At 41.0% G+C, this 19,410-nt stretch overlaps 1 protein-coding gene across 1 annotated transcript in view; it reads left to right on the top strand.

Annotated features, from left to right (window-relative positions):
• The first annotated feature begins 11,510 nt into the window (after positions 1–11,510).
• The window catches only part of dop1b (DOP1 leucine zipper like protein B), a 31,414-nt gene continuing 23,514 nt past the window's right edge, over positions 11,511–19,410 (top strand). Inside the window, exons 1-6 of the mRNA XM_070544458.1 lie at positions 11,511–11,685; positions 16,048–16,211; positions 18,402–18,583; positions 18,680–18,850; positions 18,959–19,148; positions 19,243–19,341. Coding sequence (XP_070400559.1) covers positions 16,074–16,211; positions 18,402–18,583; positions 18,680–18,850; positions 18,959–19,148; positions 19,243–19,341 — 780 coding nt within the window. The 5' untranslated portion in view covers positions 11,511–11,685; positions 16,048–16,073. The remainder of the gene's footprint in view (positions 11,686–16,047; positions 16,212–18,401; positions 18,584–18,679; positions 18,851–18,958; positions 19,149–19,242; positions 19,342–19,410) is intronic.

A 19,410-nucleotide genomic window follows, 5' to 3' on the forward strand; every position in this document is an offset into this window, starting at 1 on the left:
GCACGTGATCTTCACGGACTACCGCCTTCCAGTACTCCCCCAACTGCTGAGGAGTATCGACAAGCTGAAACCATAGTTCTACGGCAAGCTCAGCAACAGTCTTTTCCTGGAAGAATGCAGACTCCCAGCAGCTGGGAAGCCTGTTCTTTCCAGAAGTCGTTTACTCACTTTGGCTTCCGAACTGGACGTGTCAACCGGCCTCATTAGAGCGGGTGGCCGTTTATGACGTTCAGAGGATCTGGATAGCTCTACACTACATCCTATTGTCCCAGACGCCTTACACCCTTTTACGCAGTTACTCATCCAAAGGTATGACCATGATCTACATCATCCAGGTCCAGAGCGAGTCCTGGCAGAGTTAAGGAGGTCATTCTGGATTCTCAGAGGAAGAGAGGCAATCCGCAAACACCAGCGAACATGCCCTGACTGTCAACGTTGGAGGGGACAACCATCTGTCCCAAAGATGTCAGATCTACCTCCTGCTCGGCTGAGATTGTTTAAACCAGCCTTTTATTCAACCGGAGTGGACTGTTTTGGGCCGATGCAAGTTAAGATAGGAAGAAGACATGAGAAGAGATGGGGAATCATTTTTAAATGTATGACCACGAGGGCTGTGCATTTAGAGCTCCTGAGTAGCCTAGACACTGATGCATTCCTCATGGCTCTGAGGAGGTTCATTGCCAGAAGAGGAACACCTGCTGAACTGTGGTTAGATCAAGGAACCAACTTCAGAGCAGGAGAAAGAGAAAAAGAGGCTTTCTCAAACATGGCTGATGACCTGCAGCAACACCTTGCTAAGCGACAGATAAAATTACAGTTTAATCCCCCAGGATCCCCTCACTTTGGCGGTGTGTGGGAAAGAGAAATACGTTCTGTGAAATCAGCCTGCGAGTTTGTGTGAGCTCTCAACCTATCCATGAATAAGTCCTTCTCACCTTCCATCTGGAGGTGGAATCCATCCCAAACTCTAAACCATTAGGGTATGTTTCCACAGATATCATCGATGTAGACCCAGTCTCCTGATGGGGCAGCCTGATGGGTCATTGCCTCAAGTAGTCTACCCGGAGTCTGAGAACCTCACCCGTAGATGCTGGCGACACTCCCAGATCCTGGCCGACCAGTTCTGGGTTAGGTTCATCAATGAGTACCTTCCTAACTTGCAGGCAAGACTGAAATGGCAATCTTCTTCTCCTGAGTTCCTGAAGGAGACAGTTGTCATGTTGGTGGACCCACAGTTACCACAAGCCTTTTGGCCTGTTAGATATGTCGTTAAGACCCACCGTAGTGATGATAGCTGCATAAGGTCTGCAGATGTGGACATCAAAGGATATGTGTACACCAGACAGGTTGCTAGATTGATAGTTCTTCCATCGCTACCTTTAGGAGAAGACCAACCAACAAACAAACAGGCCCCAAAATAATGACTAACATGTTTATTATAGCAAATGCGTTAACACATTTGGGTTGCGGCTGTATAAAAGGTTCAGAATTTCATATATTACCCTTGTTTGTTAAATTTGTTGGTTTTATTTTGGTGGGAATTCAGGAAGTGGCATGCTTTTATTTTGAAGAGCTTTCACAGTGAGCTCACTTCCAACTAGGATTTTCCCTTAATTTCCTTTTTGGTGGGTGTGAGACCAATGTTCCTTTGTTCTCCTGCAAGTCATGTTGATGTTGACAGCATTATGCTAACGCAAGAAAGTGAGTCACTTTACCTTATGTCTAAGACTGCATTATTAAGTTCCTTTGTTTAATTATGGAATATTAGTTGAGTACTGAATTACTGAAGTGTTTATGTCCAACATGTTTCTTTTCTTTTATAAACATTTAAAGTTGGTTAGCCTTGTTGTCTTCTTGCTGTCACCATAATTGTTTCTTATCATGCTAATTTATTTATGTTTACTGTTTCAGACTGTTGTCAATGCTGTTAACGATGATCATCAACCAAGATTAAAGATTGGGATCTACAAAGGACGCATCTTAGCCTCTTCCTGTATTCTAACTGATACACCATATTGATAGCCGCCTCACCTGGAAAGAGCTAGCTTTAACCAAACCCTCCTTCACAGTTACATTTTGATTTTAGGTTTAAAAAAAATTACACCGAAATATCCAAATAAGTTCAAACAGTGACGCTGTTGTTGAAAAAGTTTTATATGAGCCAACCACTTATTTTGTAGAACATTACAAACATTTGAGGATTATCGTTGTAATTACTATAAGGTCGCATTTATCACTGGTGTTACACAGTGAAGATGATAGTATTCAAGGCTAAGGAGTGGCTTTAAACACTGTGGCAGTTAGTCAATAGCAGTAGGAGTTGTCTCCCTAAACATGTCACCCATGAGATGATTGTTGTCTTCATCAGCACATTGACTGTAAATCTTTGCTTATTCTAGTGACTGACTCATCCTGTTCAGACCCAGATGATCTTCCAGAAGTCTTATGATGTAAAAAGTGACAATCTAAGCTTCCATATAGACTTGAGCTTTAAATGTTTCATTGTCCAGTGTCCAGTATGAGTTTGGTCTCTTGGCAATACATTGTTATTAACTAATTTAAAAGCATCAAACAAACATGTACAGCTTCATGAAAAACTCAAGTGACTGATTATAATCAGAAAAACCATTAATACAATTGTTTTTAATCAACCACACCTTTAGATTTTTACTGGATCAGAGGTCACAACGCTGCAGCTTCACAAACAAAACTGAAAGCAGGTGAGGAACTGGTTCGTGGTCAGCTGGTTATTGTTATTTTGCAAAGCAGTGAACTTTTTATTGGAATAATTCCCTAATCTACCCAGTGTAATTTCTACTTTTGACATGCTGAGATAAAAACATGTTTAAATCCATGCTCCTGTCACATTTTGAACAAAAAAAAATTCTGTTCATCAGGAATTATTGTTTACTCAATTCTGTTCACTGGTTGAAGAATGGCTTTAATGCACAGTTTTGTATCTTGGTGACACATGAAATATGATCTTTTGAGGGCTTTGTCAAAGTTTTTTGATTTTCCAGTCAAACAAAAAAGGCTCGTTGGATTTGGCAGCCCATCAACACTCAGGGGGAAAACCCAGAAGTGACCTAATTTAAGCAGATGGTTAGCTTAGCTGTTACTGATTTACTTCTCACTTTCATTCAAAGCTAAAATAACTAATCTGCAAGCCTTTGAGTGAGATATTATTTACAGTAAATAGAGCATGAATTACCAGTGTTGTAGGTGAAAGGTCAGATAGGACAGCCATAGCCTTGTTTCTACAAGGATAGAATTTAAGGCAGCATATTTATTTTAGGCCAAATCTGAGAGGTCACATTAAGGAACCGGTCTATTGTTGATGGTAAATAAGTAACATGCAAACACACCCATATTTAACAGGAAGCTTTTTTAAAGCTGCTTCTCAAAAAACAAACAATAAAATATTGTGACTGTCTTTTCTTGAGAAAATGTACCCCAGAATAAAATGTATAGCTTAAGTTTTAAACATATTTCCATATAATATGTGGCTTCCGAACTGGACGTTCGGAACTAAAAGAAACGTGACCTAAAAAGCTAATAAAACTTTAACCCTGACTGATTGACTGAATAGTTCTATTTATTTTACAGGGAGTGATTTAAGAGAAATGAGCCTGCCACCATCACAGAGAATAAACCTCAAAGTTACTTATGGAAAAACTTTGAAGTAATGTGGGCTGCACATGGAAAGAGTCTTAGCATCTTTTGTGAACTAGGTCACCAAATATTATTAGTGCCAACACTGCACTTGTCAGACTAAAAGTGTGACATTGAGTAGAAAATTCAGGTTGAAATAAAATCTAACTTAAATAAATGAATAAATAAACATAAGCAAATAAAAGCAAGTTCTAAAGATATTGATTTTTAGCTGTTTTTGTTAAAGCTCTCATTCACTTGTTTATTTCAATACATTTTCTGTGATCTCTAGAAATAATAAATGACTTGCTAGTTGTTTTCTTGTTTTAAAAAGCTCTGGTGCTCCTGGTTTAGGGAGTTGAAGCAAGTTGAAACAGCAGGATTATGAGTTATACTCATTAGTATTCATGATGTTCAAGCTTGTCACCTCTGATTGGCTAGCAGCAACACCACTCTTCTGCTGCCTTCGTTCTTTCTTGGGTGAAAAAATGCAACGTTGATGTGTTATCACCACAAAAAACAAGCTCGAACATGTTCCACCATGTTGTGAAGTTGCTAACAGTTAGCCTCTACCACCCAAGGCGCCCTCTGCTCTCTCTTGGCCGATGTGTCCGAGGTCGTGAATACTAATTTGTGATGTAGAAGGGACTGGCTTTTTGTGACCCAATCGTTTTTCTATTTCCTTTCTGCAGCTAATGCGCAACGTTTAGCATTCATATGCAACACAGAGCTACTGATGTTTCAGAAGAAACAAGTACAAGTCTCCTACTTGCGGTTTGCTCATGGCTCCCCTGAACGAAAAAAGAAATAAGTGGACGGGGCTATAAAATGTATTTTCTGGTCCGCTCTGCCTTACGCCATGAATCCCACAAATATGTTTTACTTCAATTAAAATGAAAATGTCAACTTTGTCACATAATTTAAGATTTATTTGCTTGTAAAAAATCTTATTTAAAATTACTACAAATCAGATGTCACATATATGACGTCACAGAGTAGCTGCCTACATGTGTCACGTTTAGGAGAGGAGGTTGGACCAAGGATGCAGAAGTACCCAGAATGACTCAAAGGCAGGAAAGGTTTTAAGAAAGAAAACAATTCCTTTATTTAAGGAAGATGTGCTGTAAAGGCCAAAGCAGAAATAACATGCAAAAACTAGAAAACTCAAAATTAACAAAGCTCACACATGAACATGGACTTGGACTTGGACTTGGACTTGGACTTGGACTTGGACAGACTCGAGAGGGGATCGAACAACGCAACACATAGGACAATGACCCAACAAACACTGAAGGACAAGACGGGCTTTTAACACAGAGGGAAGCAATCAGAGGAACAGGTGGCAGGTGTGAGCCCTAGAGGGAGGACAGGTGAAATCAATTAACTAAATGGGAAGGGAAAACCAAGCAGAGGGGAAGATAACAGAACCTATAAAACACTAAATAAACCTTGAAACTAAAGGCAAAGATAAACAACTGATGACAAGAGGAGTAAGGGAGACTAATTAACAAGTGGGGAAGAACACAAACACTAAAGGGAACTAAGAAAATGAAAAGCTGAACCTATAGAAAATAAAACTACAGAGGGGTGACTAGGCGAGACCTGAGAAGCTGGGAAACACCAGGAGACACATGAGGAGAACGCAGAGGACAAACAGGAGGGGGCTGGCGACCAAGGGGACACAGAACATGACAACATCGCTAGATTTGTGGTTTTCTTCATGTTTGATTCTCCTTCTTTCATCCTGAAGGATGTGAAGCATAAGCTCACAGCCATTTTTATTATTCTTCTCTTTGTCTGGTTTGATTACATCAAATTGGTGAGACGAGCAGTTGTAGTCACACAAAACCTAAAGTAACTTTTGGTGTCTGTCAAAAATAAGCTCTTTCTTGGTATCAAATGTGTCTTTAAAATTCACAGACCTCATACGTGAAATCCATAGCGCATATCAAACGGGATCAGAAAATAACTTTTATCTCGTAAAGACTCATATTCAATTTTTGGCAGTAGGGAACCCGTGTGAAGAAGTAAAGACGCTCCCTATTAAAGTCCCATTAATTCATCACACACTGGTGAAATTTATCTCCACATTTGACCCATCCCTGTGGAGGCGGAACTATTTGGTGGTTTAAACCTCCAATCCAACCCCTTAAAGCTGAGTGTCAACCAGGGAGGCACTGGGTCCCATTGTCGAAGTCTTTGATTTGACGCACCCGGGATTTGAATCCCGATCTCCCAGTCCCAGGGTGGATGCTTTACCACTAGGCCACTGAGAAGGTAAGGTAGAAGATATTAGATGGTTTCTCCGCTCGCTAAAACCAACTCCCCCTGAAGACATCCACCTGTCTATGGGACTTTGGAACTGCCAATCGGCTGTAAACAAAGCTGACTTCATTACCGCATATGCAAACCACCTGTCACTCGATGCACTAGCTCTCACTGAAACCTGGATCAAACCATGTGACAATGCTACCCCATCTGCTCTCTCAATTAACCACACTTCATGTGCATCTGGCCGAGGTGGTGGAACGGGCATGTTAATTTCCAACAGATGGATATACAGTCAGTTGCTACCCATCACTAAATACAACTCCTTTGAATACCATGCCATCCAGGTAACTGTACCGAAAAAATTCTTTTTGGTTGCCATATATCGACAACCAGGTCAATTCAGAGACTTTCTTGATGAACTCGACACCCTGCTCTCCTCCATTCCTGAGCATGACTGTCCCACAATGGTCCTTAGACATGAATATTCACCTGGACACTCCCAGCTCATCAGGCTTCCTGTCACTAATGTCATCATTTGATTTAAAACTAGTACAAAGTCCTCCAACTCACAAAGCTGGAAAAGCACTCGACCTCATTTTCACCAGAAACTGTGCCATAGACACAATCTCTGTCACACCGCTGCATCTTTCCGATCAATACTTCATCCACTTCAGCACGACTCTACAAGGGAAGTCCACTGCTTCCTCCCCAATGGTCTCATTCTGCCGCAACCTGGCACCCAACCACTTCTCCTCTCTTGTTGCTTCCACTCTTCCATCTCCCAGCAAATTCTCTGCTTATGAAGTGAATGATGCCACCGAGTCACTCTGCTCCACACTCTGCTCTTGTCTTAACAACTTGTGCCCTTTAGCCACTAGACCTGCTAGATCCTCCCAGTCGCACCCTTGGCTAAATGATACCCTCCGGTCTCTATGCACCAATCTTAGAGCTGCAGAACGGAAATGGCGCAAAACAAAAGATCCTGGTGATCAATTGAAATTTCATGAATTACTGTCCTCATTCTCTGCCAGCATCACTGATGCAAAGAAAGCTTTCTACACTGACAAAATTCTCAGCTCTACTGACTCTCAGAAACTATTTTCAACATTCAAAACTCTGCTCAACCCTCCATCTCCACCTCCTACCAACAATCTATCAGCTGACACCTTTGCCTCATTCTTCACTGACAAAGTGGCAGCTATAAGCAAACAGTTTACTCAACTGGCCACTCCTGAACATTCGCTACCACAAACCCCTTCTAGCCCAACCATCTCAGGCCCTACTGCTTCATTTTCCTCTTTTTCCCCTCTCACTGAGAACTATGTGTCCAAGCTTCTCGCGTGCAATCGTCCTACTACATGCCCACTTGACCCCATTCCGACTAAGCTGCTCCAAGCTATTGCTCCTACAGTAGCCGCAGCAGTCACACATGTGATCAACGCTTCACTGACATCCGGTACATTTCCCACCTCTCTCAAGCATACTTAGGTTAAACCGCTGCTAAAAAAAAACATCTCTTCCTCCAAATCATGTGGAGAACTACTGACCTATCTCTCTCCTCCCTTTTCTGTCCAAAATCATTGAAAGAGTGGCTTTCAAGCAGATCACAGAATACCTCTCACAAAACTGTCTGCTTGACCCTTACCAATCTTGGTTCAAAAAGGGCCACTCCACTGAAACTGCTCTGTTAGCGGTGACTGAATCCTTAAAAGAAGCTAGAGCGACAGGCAAATCCTCAGTGCTTTTCCTGCTCGACTTATCCGCTGCATTTGACACTGTCAACCATGGCTTCCTTTTGTCCACACTCTCTAGCATGGGCATCACAGAGAAAGCACACGCCTGGTTTGAATCGTACCTCACAGGACGATCATTCAGTGTATCTTGGCTTGGACAATCCTCTACCATGCACCATCTTGCCACAGGAGTCCCCCAGGGCTCTGTATACTAGGACCTCTTCTATTTGCCATACACACCACCTCACTGGGTGAGATCATTCGATCACATGGCTTCTCCTACCACTGCTATGCAGACGACACCCAGCTCTATCTGTCATTTCGACCGGACGACCCCACTGTCTTTGCACGAATATCAAACTGTCTCTCTGACACATCAAAATGGATGAAATCCCACCATCTCCAACTCAACCTCTCTAAAACTGAATGCCGATTATCACTTGTAAGTCGCTTTGGACAAAAGCGTCTGCTAAATACATAAACATAAACATGAACATTCTCAGGGAGCAAGAACATTAAAGAGACCTCTGAGTCCACTATTCTAAAGCTCAGAGGGAGAAAAGGTTACAGTGTTAAGAGGACACTGTTCCAAAAGGTTTTTTTTTTATTGTTTTTGTTAGCCTGTGTTTACTGCATGCAGGTCCTGTAGCTTGGAACTATCTTGAGCTCTAAAAGAGATGTCAAATTGAATGTCATCTGCATAGCTGTGATGAGAAATGTGTCTAATGTAGAAACCTTCTGAAGGGAAAACAAGTTTAACAGGAAATATAAGGACCATAAAACACTACCTTGTGGAATTCCATAGACACAAAAAGTCAAAGAGTTAATCTGAAAAACCGCCACAGAAAATACAATTTCAGACAAACATGAAGTAAACCACTTCAAATGAGAAACTGATACACCCAGAGAAATGTAAGGCCAACATTGGCATAAGGTATCATCTAGATTTGGATTAGATACAATAATCAGAAGGAAACAGACCACAGAAGAAGGTGTGCTCACACGATTTGGGGATTTTTTCAGTAACAGATGAGAAGGGCATCAATACACCCTGTTTCTGCTCCCTCTTTTGTTGAGGCATATTAGAAACACCAGAGAACATTTTTTCTATGTTTAGTATGCACACATGAATGTAGCTTTTCCTATTTGGCATAAAGTCTTCAAACCACAATAATAAAGACTTCATTTGGTTTTCCTAGCACTATGTTGTGTTTGAGATAGCACTCAGGTAGAACTCAAACCTGTTTATTCCCACAGAAATCTATGGGTGTTTTCCAATAATGGTATTAATAGTGAACAATTAATGGGAAAAGGAGCAAAACAGATCAATCACATAAACAAATCCAGCAGCATGTCAAAGGAATTATGACTCATTAGGAAATCTTGATTTCAGGAATTCAAGTGGATTTCACTTGGAAGCATTCCTGCCACAACACACCTTAGTATTTGAAAGGGAATTCTCTGAAAACAGCTGCCTCACCCAACAAAACAATGTAATCATGATGCAAAAAGGTTTGCTCCTATCATGACAAAGACGGAGACAGTAGGTGCTTACAGACCATGCCGGCAAATCAGCGTAATATTACCGCAATGGTATGTGTGTGTTAAAAATAAATAAAACAATCGCTTTACTATATGTGCTTTTGCTGTACGTGTCACCTTCAGCCGCGTCAAGTTAGTGAATATTACACCTGTGACTGCTCCAGTGTTGGCGCAAAGCTAGTAACCAAATTTCAAGTTTTCTTGCTAAGGTTTAAACAAAGCTTTTCTATTTATAGATGTATTTTGCATTGGTAAGTACTCTGTTGACGTTCAAAATCTGGCAGATCTGCCTGAATTATGAAAAGGTGATGATCAAAGGTATAAATCATGTGTCCACTGTCTGAGTCTGCAGCAAAGCAAGTGTGCACTAATCCAAAACACAGTAAAAACAACAGTAAAATTAACAAAGAAAATCTATCTATATGAAATATAGTTAGATTTTTATGAAATTCATAAGGAAAGATGGATAATAAATACAGGGGAGGGGGATCACTAACAACATAAAACAGGTGAGTGTTAGAAATGAGGGCAACTGAGGACATCTGGTGGATGATGACAACAAAACCTGATTTAACAGAACTACTAACATTCAGATAACAAGTAAAATATTCTACACTGCAAAGCTAAACTCTAAAACAAATCAAAACGAAACTCATAAAGCATTTTTATAAAAGATCATCCTACACTTTCCATTGGAATAAATCCTATTTGATCTGTGCTGCATTGAAGTATTTTCACTGTACTCAATTATTTTATATGAAATTGAACCATTGTATTTACCAAAAAAGAAAAAGATTTTCTTTTGCAGTGACTAGTGTGCATTCAAAAATGTAGTCACATGAATCTCTCTCTCTCTCTCTCTCTCTCTCTCTCTCTCTCTCTCTCTCTCTCTCTCTCTCTCTCTCTCTCTCTCTTTCTCCCCGAGGTTGGAGATTTTGTTTGAAACCTAAACTGGTGTTTCTTTATTAACAGCTCCCATTCCATATCTTAAAATGTCTAATGTGCAGGACAGTCATTAAAATGTTTCATTAGTCCCACCAGCTGTTCTGGCCACCAGAACAGAAAAGTTTGCAACTGCGGGAGCTCCATCTACAGCTGGACTTGCATGTTCATGTTTGGATACAGATTTAACACCTTTACATAATCTAAAGATGTTTCAAACAAGACTTATTAGATAAATATATTATATAAGTTTTAATGCATAAAGTTTGGTATCCTTGCGCATGTGGAATACAAGATTTTATAGCAGAGCACAGTGAAAAAAGACTAAAAAACACAAATCTATTGTAATATAAAGTTGAATTCTGCAAAATGATTTTTTTCAGAATGCAGTAATATGTATATTTCCTTCCTATACTTTTTACTGAAAACCAGTCAGAATTATTTTTTTAAGATGAAGTCTGATTTGTTGAGTTTTATGAGGTAATTGTGTGTGTGTGTGTGTGTGGGGGGGGGGGGGTTATGGTGGGGGTGGGGGGGCGGGGGTCCTACAGGCTACCAAAAATGTAGGAACTTTGCATTAATTTTTGAGCAATAATTAATTATATCAAAGTTACGTTTAAACTTTAAAGTGATATTTGAAATTACAATTGATTTTAAATTGCAGCAAACAACTCAAAAGACTGGCAAACAATTACAAGAAGACCTGTAGAGCCAAAAAGAGAAAATAAACAAATTACATGACTGCCAAACTTTAAAACACACAAATGCATCAGTAATAACTTCTAATTTAATTTTTAGTTTAATACTCATTAAATGTGTTAAAAATGACAATACACTAGACACAGCATTTTAGTTGTTTTATTTTTTAATCAGTCACATGTTGCTGTTTCATACATAATTTTTTTAAGTGTCCGGGTCAAAAGTTCACTTCAAATTGACTACATTTTCTATTCTAGTATAGGTTTTAAATTATTTATGAAATAAAACTTAAGTATAAATGCTCAAAAACACATTTTCGACAGTGCAGGTCCAAATGCAAGATAATAAAGGCAGCATGTCGTAAAACGTGTGGTCAAATTTATGGCAGTGAGGTGAGAGATTTGTAAACATGGGACATCCTGGAATATACCAAACTTGAGAGGGGTGAGGAGGTTTGTAATAATGTCTACATTTACACTTTAAAATTAAACTAGTTTTGAGTACATTGTTTACAAAATATATAAATTTATATTCATGATTTTATACGAAAAGATTCAGTTAGAGAAAAAAAATAGCTTTCTCATTTAAATGATCTCTATCAAACACCCCTCTCGCTGTCAGAAGGTAAGCTGCTCGGCAGCGCTAGGTGTCGGATCAGCTGAGTTCTAGGATCCCGCCCCGTGATAACCACGACGAACGCTGGTTCCACTTCACTTTCAGCCTTTTTTTTTTTCATTCGTGCCAGGGCAGCGTCGAAGATGCCTAATCGGACCCGAGCAGTCTCCTCATTGAATTCGGCTGTTTTGAAGCGATCGTTGCCCGAAGCATCCTGTGCCCGTTTCTGTTGGTGAGTCACGATGCACCTGATAGCTAGCTGATTGTTTACGACGCTGTTGTATGTTGAAACAGTATGAATAAACCAGTGAGAAAACTACCATGCTTTTAGTTTACACTGTAAAATTATACTTAATTTAATTGAAATCTTATATTTCAATACTAGCTTATTGGCAGTAGAAGCTAGCTATGCGCAGTATACTGTAAATATTGTCCTCTTCTTGTTGCGTCACTTTCAGCAATATTAATCGAGCCTGTGTTCCGATATTGCGTAATGGTGAGCTCCGCTGATGCTACAGTACTGTCCCACAGGCCAAAATCTGCTGCAGCCAAGTGTAAATTGGCCTCAGATCCTACTGTCCCGTAGCCTGGCAAGCCAGACCACTTGCAAAGCAAGAATTTGGTCTAGTTCAATAGGCTAGCTGTCCCTTCATCTGCCAACACATTAATCCCATTGTGGTGGTGTTTGTGATAAATAAATGATAAATGACCCACACTTGTATAGCACCCCTCAGAGTAAGGACTCCAGAGTGTATCATTCATCCATTCACACACACACATACTGATGATGATGAGCTACGATGTAGCCACAGCTGCCCTGGGGCACACTGACAGAGGCAAGGCTGCTGAGCATAGGCGCCACCGGTCCCTCCAACCACCAGCAGGCAAGGTGGGTTAAGTGCCTAAGGACACATCAGCAGAATTCTCCTTCCGGAGCCAGGATCGAACCTGCAACCTTCTGATTACTGGACAACCCACTCAACCTGTTGAGCTACTGCTGCCCCACAATAATGATCGTGTCATGTTGATTGTGTCATGACTGATGATGTCAGTCAGGTGACTCTTTTGTCATGCGTCCACCCTGAAAACATACACATTTGTGCTAAATTGCTTTCTGTAGATTTTCTCTTCTTGTTGCACTTGTTTGTTTTTGCTGATGCATCAACTGAGGAAGTGAGAATGCACGACTTGTTCTTGTGCAAGGTGTCACCTGTTAACAAGCAAGGTTTTAAGATCCTTGCTCTCTATATTGTCGCACGCATGATCAATACACATACAAATTAAATGGTTTTTGTGGAAATGTTATGTACAAAATAATATGTAATCTGTTGTAGACAGCTCTTTAAACAACCTTGCTTTGGTAAAACAGATTAGTTTTGACTGGATTGATAAGCTAATGGCTAGTTCAAGCAGGGGTAGGACCAAATCAAAATATTGTCATCTTAATAACGTGTGATTGTTATGGTTAATCAAAGCAACATTTATCACTATTTGCAGCAGAAACAGAAAATAATAACATTAATATAAATGTTAATAGAATAGCATTTGCAGTGCCCACTTTCAGAATAACAGTTAGAGTTGTTTTAGTAGCTGGTCTTTTTGTGAAGAGCTATAGGGAGCCTAAGTCACTTCCGCATCATTGGTCCCCCGAAGAACGAAAAAATGAATGCAAGTCAATGGGGCTAAAAACGCTATTTTCTAATTCTGCTTGTCTTGTGCCATGGATTTCACATATGATGTCTGTGAATTTTAAAGACGTATTTTGGTACCAAGAACGTGCTTATTTTCGAACGGCGAGAACAATATTTTAGGTTTTGTGTGAAAATAAGTCCAGGACTACAAATGCGCTTCACGAAATCGAATCAGACACGGAGAAAACGGAGGGAAAAGGGCTGTAAGTTCAGCTAACTTCCCACAGGAGAAAAGAGCCACCATAAATCTGGTCATTTGGTAAGTAGCAGCTACTTTAAGGAGAGGACATTATGTCGTGACATCACATATACGACGTGCTGTTTGTAGTCATGCTAATTACGGACGTTTACAAGCTAATAAATCTCAAAGTACATGACTGGCGTGGTCAAAACACCATCAATAGTTTTCATTTAAATTGCAGTACAACATATGTGCGGTCCAGGGTGTAAGGCAAAGCGGATTAGAAAATAGTGTTTTTAGCCCCGTTGACTTGCATTCATTTTTTTCGTTCTTCCAGGGACCCATGATGTGGAAGTGACTTAGGCTCCCTGTTAGCTCATCTCTGTGGTCAGAACTGATCTCCTATTTACTATTTACTAGTAAGATATTGATTGTCTTTAACATTTTAACAGAAGCTTGCCTTAAAGGAGCTAAACTATTGAGTTTAGCAATTATGTCAAACGCTTTAATATGAAAAAAGAAAAAACACATGGGAGTATAGAATGTTAGAGTAACCCCTACTTCCCACTGGAGGCATCAAAAGAGCGGAACGACAGCAGAATGCGAATTTCGCTGCACGCCAGAACACACTGGGAGACTCTCAGCTGCAGAGCAGCTTCTCTGCCAGGCTCCTTACTGCACTCATAAGATCACAGAATCCCTCAAGACTCAAAAATGCATGGTTTGTTTATGCCATCTGCTATTAAACAAAACACAAATAAATGTTTGATATCACTGCTTGATATTGATATGATGTTGGTCATCTCCAATGCCACGATTAAAGCCATTAAAACACAGTTTCACTTCTCAAATGTTGCTGGGAGTAAATAATCTGTCAGGTCACATGTTTTTACGTAATCTACATAGATATGAAATTGCGTTGCAGCTATAGTCTTTTATTTTGAAAATTAACAGACATTTTACACTGAAACCATGTGAGATTTCCTGTCTGCGGAAGTTGACATGTCCCAGAATCGGCTTGCGGCAAAAATAGAACCTGAACTTATCTTTAGTGGTGCAGCAAGCTGCGTCTGGGATGCGCTGGAAAATTTCTGCGTCGCAGCTGGTTTGAATTACCCCCATATAGTGGATTCTATTTGAAGCAGTGACGTTCTGCTGCCGTTGCGCCCCACTGATGCTTCCAGTGTGAAGTGGGGTAACACGGATTATACTGGTTAACAAAAAGGCAGTGTCCTACAGTCAAACAGCCAAACTAATTGTGTAGCCATTGTGGGCGTGGTGCTGCTATCTTTGGGACCCTGAACCTGCATACCTACATTATTGACCTTATAGCTTATCACAGGTAAACACATCAGTCATTCGAAACCACTGTATACTGAAGCACAAATGACGTGTTCAAAACCTTTCTCAGTAACCATAATTATTGTCCGCCTAGAAATATGTTTTATTGCCTTGTTTCCTTCCTACATTGGCAGATTTTTGTGTTTGTGCTGCGCTTGTCCATTTGGGGCACTGACTGATGACATCAGGCCAAGTGACTAATGGGCCATTCCCATCTGTACCGGGTCGGCCCGGGCCGGGTAGCGTAGGTTGTTTACATATCTGGGTGGCCTGGAATTTTCCCGGGCCAACCAAGGCTCATTCTCGGCCCTCTTCTCGAGGGGGTCTGCTTCAGGCCGACCAGGGCTAACACGCCCACTGCTGACAGCAAATTCACACCTTCCATTAGAGCAAGCCTCTGATTGGTGGGTAGAATCAGCCCACATGGGCTTAAGGCAAGGATGTGTGGAATCAACCGGGCCAGGCTGGGGCCGACTGGGGCTACCCGGCCCGGGCTGACCCGGTACAGATGGGAATGGCTCATTTTTGAGTGCTGATCATTAAATCAAGCAGGGAGCGCTCACTCTGAGCTTTTGGTGTAGCATAAATCCAGTGTAAACAAAATAATCTAACAATGGGAAAAATGGTAGGATTGTGGTATAATTCTCAACTTTTATTGATTTTGAGTAACTTGACATCAGTGCAGAATTATCCTGAGCATGCGCTGTCGGCCTCGGCTGCTGTAAAGCGGCTTGAGCTCACTCACAGGGACTCCAGATGTCTGCGTTCCTCTAATCCTGCCTCTCTGATCTCACACTCGTATTAAACACATAACCCTTTCTACTGTCTTTGATCAAAAGCAGATATCGCAGCCTTTTGCCTAAAAGGGTTGTGGGGGTTTTACATTTGTCGTATTTTTGTATATAATGTTAAAGCCGTGTTGCCTACCGATCAGCTCATTGGAAATTGGCGCATAATTTGGATTATTTTTCTCCTTTTTGTTTGTTTTAATTCACCTTAAAGTTGAAGCTTTTTCTTCGAGAGTAGGTGGAGCCTGAAACAGAAGAAGAGAAGTGTTTAACAGCGGACTAAAATGCAAATGAAAGGGTGGATTTTGCCCTTTGAATGCAGGACAGATAAAATGTAAAGTTTGCTGCATCGATCCAGAGTTTTAGAAGAAAAGACCAGCTTTTATCTTCAGTGTAGCCAAGAGCGATACTAAATGTTTCACGTCTACTTCCTAACTGGTGCAGGACCCCTTTTGTTTGTGTTGGGATTTTTCCTCTTCAGCCAAACCCAGATCGGTCAATAATGAGCATGTTTGTGTCTCTCCTACCTCAGAGCTAACTGGCTGGTTTTATTTAACATTGTTGCTATTATTCAAACTTCCTTTTGTTTCCAGATATGTTGGAATCAAACTGATAGAAGATGGATCCTGAGGAGGTCGAGCTGTTGAACGATTACCGCTATCGTAACTATGCTTCGGTCATCGAGAAAGCGCTGCGGAACTTTGAATCCTCGAGTGAGTGGGCAGACCTCATCTCCTCCCTGGGCAAGCTCAATAAGGTACCATAAGCCATATGATTCATCAGTTCTGCAACTTTTAATCTAAAGTTACTGTTTCCTCTTTGTTGTTGTTATTTTACCAGAAGTGTGTTTCAGTTCTCTGTACGTTTGTGCAGACTTTTGTTTCTCACTGAAACTTCCCCTTTCTGTCCTACAGCTGCTCTGTTTCAAGTCCTTTCACCTTTTATAACCGGCGATAAAAGTCCCACTGTTTAAGTCCCTTGTACAGCAACTGTTTATTTAGAATTGTTTATTAGTGCCAAAATGACACCATGCATGCGAATGAGAGGTTTAAAGGGGCAGTGGTGCTAGCGGGCAGTGCATACGTATATTTCAGGGTGGTATTGCACCATTTTGCTGTGACTGTCGCTAGTTTATAAAAACATTACGGTAGGGCTGCTCGATTGTGGCAAAAATTATAATTATGCATATTTTGATTTAAAATGAGATATCAATTATTTAAGACAACTTTTTAATTAATGTTTATTTATTTATTTATTTGGGCATAACATTGTACAGGGCACAATCAGAGTGGGTTGTCCAGTAATCGGAAGGTTGCAGGTTTGATCCCAGCTCTGCCAGAGAATGCTGCTGTTGTGTCTTTGGGCAAGACACTTAACCCACCTTTGCTGCTGGTGGTGCCTGTTTCCTGCTTGGAAAGCCTTGTCTCTGTCAGTGTGCTCCAGGGCAGCTGTGGCTACATCGGAGTGAACCACGAGGGAGGAGCAAATAATTGGCTAGTTTTGTTTTTATAATCTTTCAAAAACTCAGATCAGAATTGCGATTAAAATTGGATCAATTGAGCAGCCCTAGATTACGGTAAATGTTTGTTACCCGTGGAGCAGAAAGCATGCAACCTGAGTATGACTCAGTCTTTGATGGTCCTTCAGTTAATTCAGTTGAGAGAAGGCAATGCTGATTGTAGTTTTCTGGTGTTGTAGTTTCCAGATCTACTCGGGGTCCTGCGCCTGCCGATGACATCATCATACTATGGCAATACCACTCAGCCAAAATACATTGACTCTCTTTTTCAATTCTGTTCTTTCACATATATTTTGGAAAGATTTTAGTAGTTTATTTTTAAATTATTGTTTCTTACTGCCTGAATGTTTTTGAATGAGGTAACATAACTTCTGTAAGTCGTATAGGGAGCCTAAGTCTCCTCCCTTTCAGGTCGGCTCTTGGGTCCCCGGAAGAACGAAAAAATGAAGAAATGAATGCAAGTCAACGGGGCTAAAAGCTATTTTCTAGTCCACTTTGCCTGAGACGCTGGATCACACATATGTTTTACTGCAATTTAAAAGAAAACTAATGATGGGTGTTTCGACCACGCCAGTCACGTACTTTAAGATTTATCAGCTTGTAAATGTTCGTAATTAGCATGACTGCACACCAGAAATCAGCACGTCGCATATATGACGTCACCGCATAATCTCCTCTCCCCTAGCTTAACTGCTACTTACCACAGGGTGAGATTTATGGTGGTTCTTACCTCCTGAAGGAAGGCCTTGAAGTTTGTTGAACTTACAGCCATTTTCCCTCAGTTGTTCTCCGTGTCTGGTTCGATGACGTTACTTTTGTAAATCGCATTTGTAGTCCTGAACTTTTTTCACACAAAACCTAAAATAGCGTTTCCCCGTGTGCAAAAATAAGCACATTCTTGGTATCAAAATGCGTCTTTAAAATTCCCTGACATCATATGTTAAATCCATGGCACATAACATGCGGAATTAGAAAATAATGTTTTCAGCCCCATTGACTTGCATTCATTTTTTCGTTCTTCTAAGGACCCATGGTCCAGAAGTAGATGGGCGGGACTTAGGCTCCCTATAGCCAGCCAGTTATCCAATGTGATGTCATTGATAGGCGCAGGACCCCGAGCTGGCCTGAAGGAAACATGGCGTCTAATATGACATCCCCCAAAGACAGTAGACCCGCCCCCTATGTACTTTAGACCCGGTTTTTATGGTTTTATGGTACAAAGCAAACTTTTAAATGCCAGGACATCATTTTATTCATTTTCAACAATATTTTGATGGATATTTCCAGAGATTAATGGTAAAAATACTTAGTTACTTTAATCTCAGATCTATGCCAAATTCTGTTCATTGTTTTTTTTTTGTTTGTTTTGTTTGTTTTTACCTTGCTGCATTTTCTGAACTTTTTGTTAACTCTTTCTCCATCTCTCAGGCTCTGCAGACTAACCTCCGCTACTCGCTCCTGCCTAAGAGGCTGATCATAGGGAAGCGTCTGGCTCAGTGTCTACATCCGGCGCTGCCCAGCGGGGTGCACCTCAAGGCTTTGGAGACTTACGAGGTCATCTTTAAAATCATCGGAACAAAATGGCTGGCCAAGGATCTGTTCATTTACAGGTATGGGAACTGAACCAGATCACTCCCTGCAGCAAAGAAAAGGAGGACTTTGTCCTAAATGGTTTCAGTAAAGCTTTATGCATGTCTTGTTCTCAGCTCAGGATTGTTCCCTCTCCTGGGCCACGCGGCCATGGCAGTGAAGCCCGTGCTGCTGACTCTGTATGAGCGCTACTATCTCCCACTGCAGAGAGCCTTGCTGCCCAGTCTGCAGGCCTTTATTACTGGACTCCTACCAGGCCTAGAGGAAGGACTGGAAGTTAATGACAGGTTATTTTTTATTGTGTCACATTTACATGGTGTAGCTGTGTTCTTATCTGTAGTGAAGGTTTATTACCAGACGTATCTTTGCTTATGACTCCATGTTGCTCTGTGCAGGACCGATGCTATACTGGTGAAGTTGTCTCTGTTAGTTGGCCAGCAGGTCTTCTATGGAGCTTTGTGGGGCAGCATGTTGGTCACCCCCATGGTGCGTCTGCCTGCTTCCGTCTTCATAGTCACACACTTTGACCGCACGGCACTGCTGAGTCAACAAACACACATGTTGGGCTACGACCACCGTGTAGTGGTAACTGCCTGCATTTTTTTTTATTTGGAACCCATAAAAACCATTATATTCATATTATACTCATGTAAGTTGTTTTATTTCTGTCCATCTCCAGAAAAAGTCAGTCTGCCTTTCCCTGCAAGATTCAAATGCATTGGTTCAGAGGAACATGCTTGAAGTACTTCTCTACTTTTTCCCCCTTGCCACGTGTTTGGTAAGTATCGGTGCATCACTTTCTGTTGTTTCTGGACAGCTATGTTTCCACTATAGGAAGTCGGGGACA

The sequence above is a fragment of the Nothobranchius furzeri genome, chromosome 14 (assembly GCF_043380555.1).
Source record: "Nothobranchius furzeri strain GRZ-AD chromosome 14, NfurGRZ-RIMD1, whole genome shotgun sequence".
Classification (NCBI taxonomy): domain Eukaryota; kingdom Metazoa; phylum Chordata; class Actinopteri; order Cyprinodontiformes; family Nothobranchiidae; genus Nothobranchius; species Nothobranchius furzeri.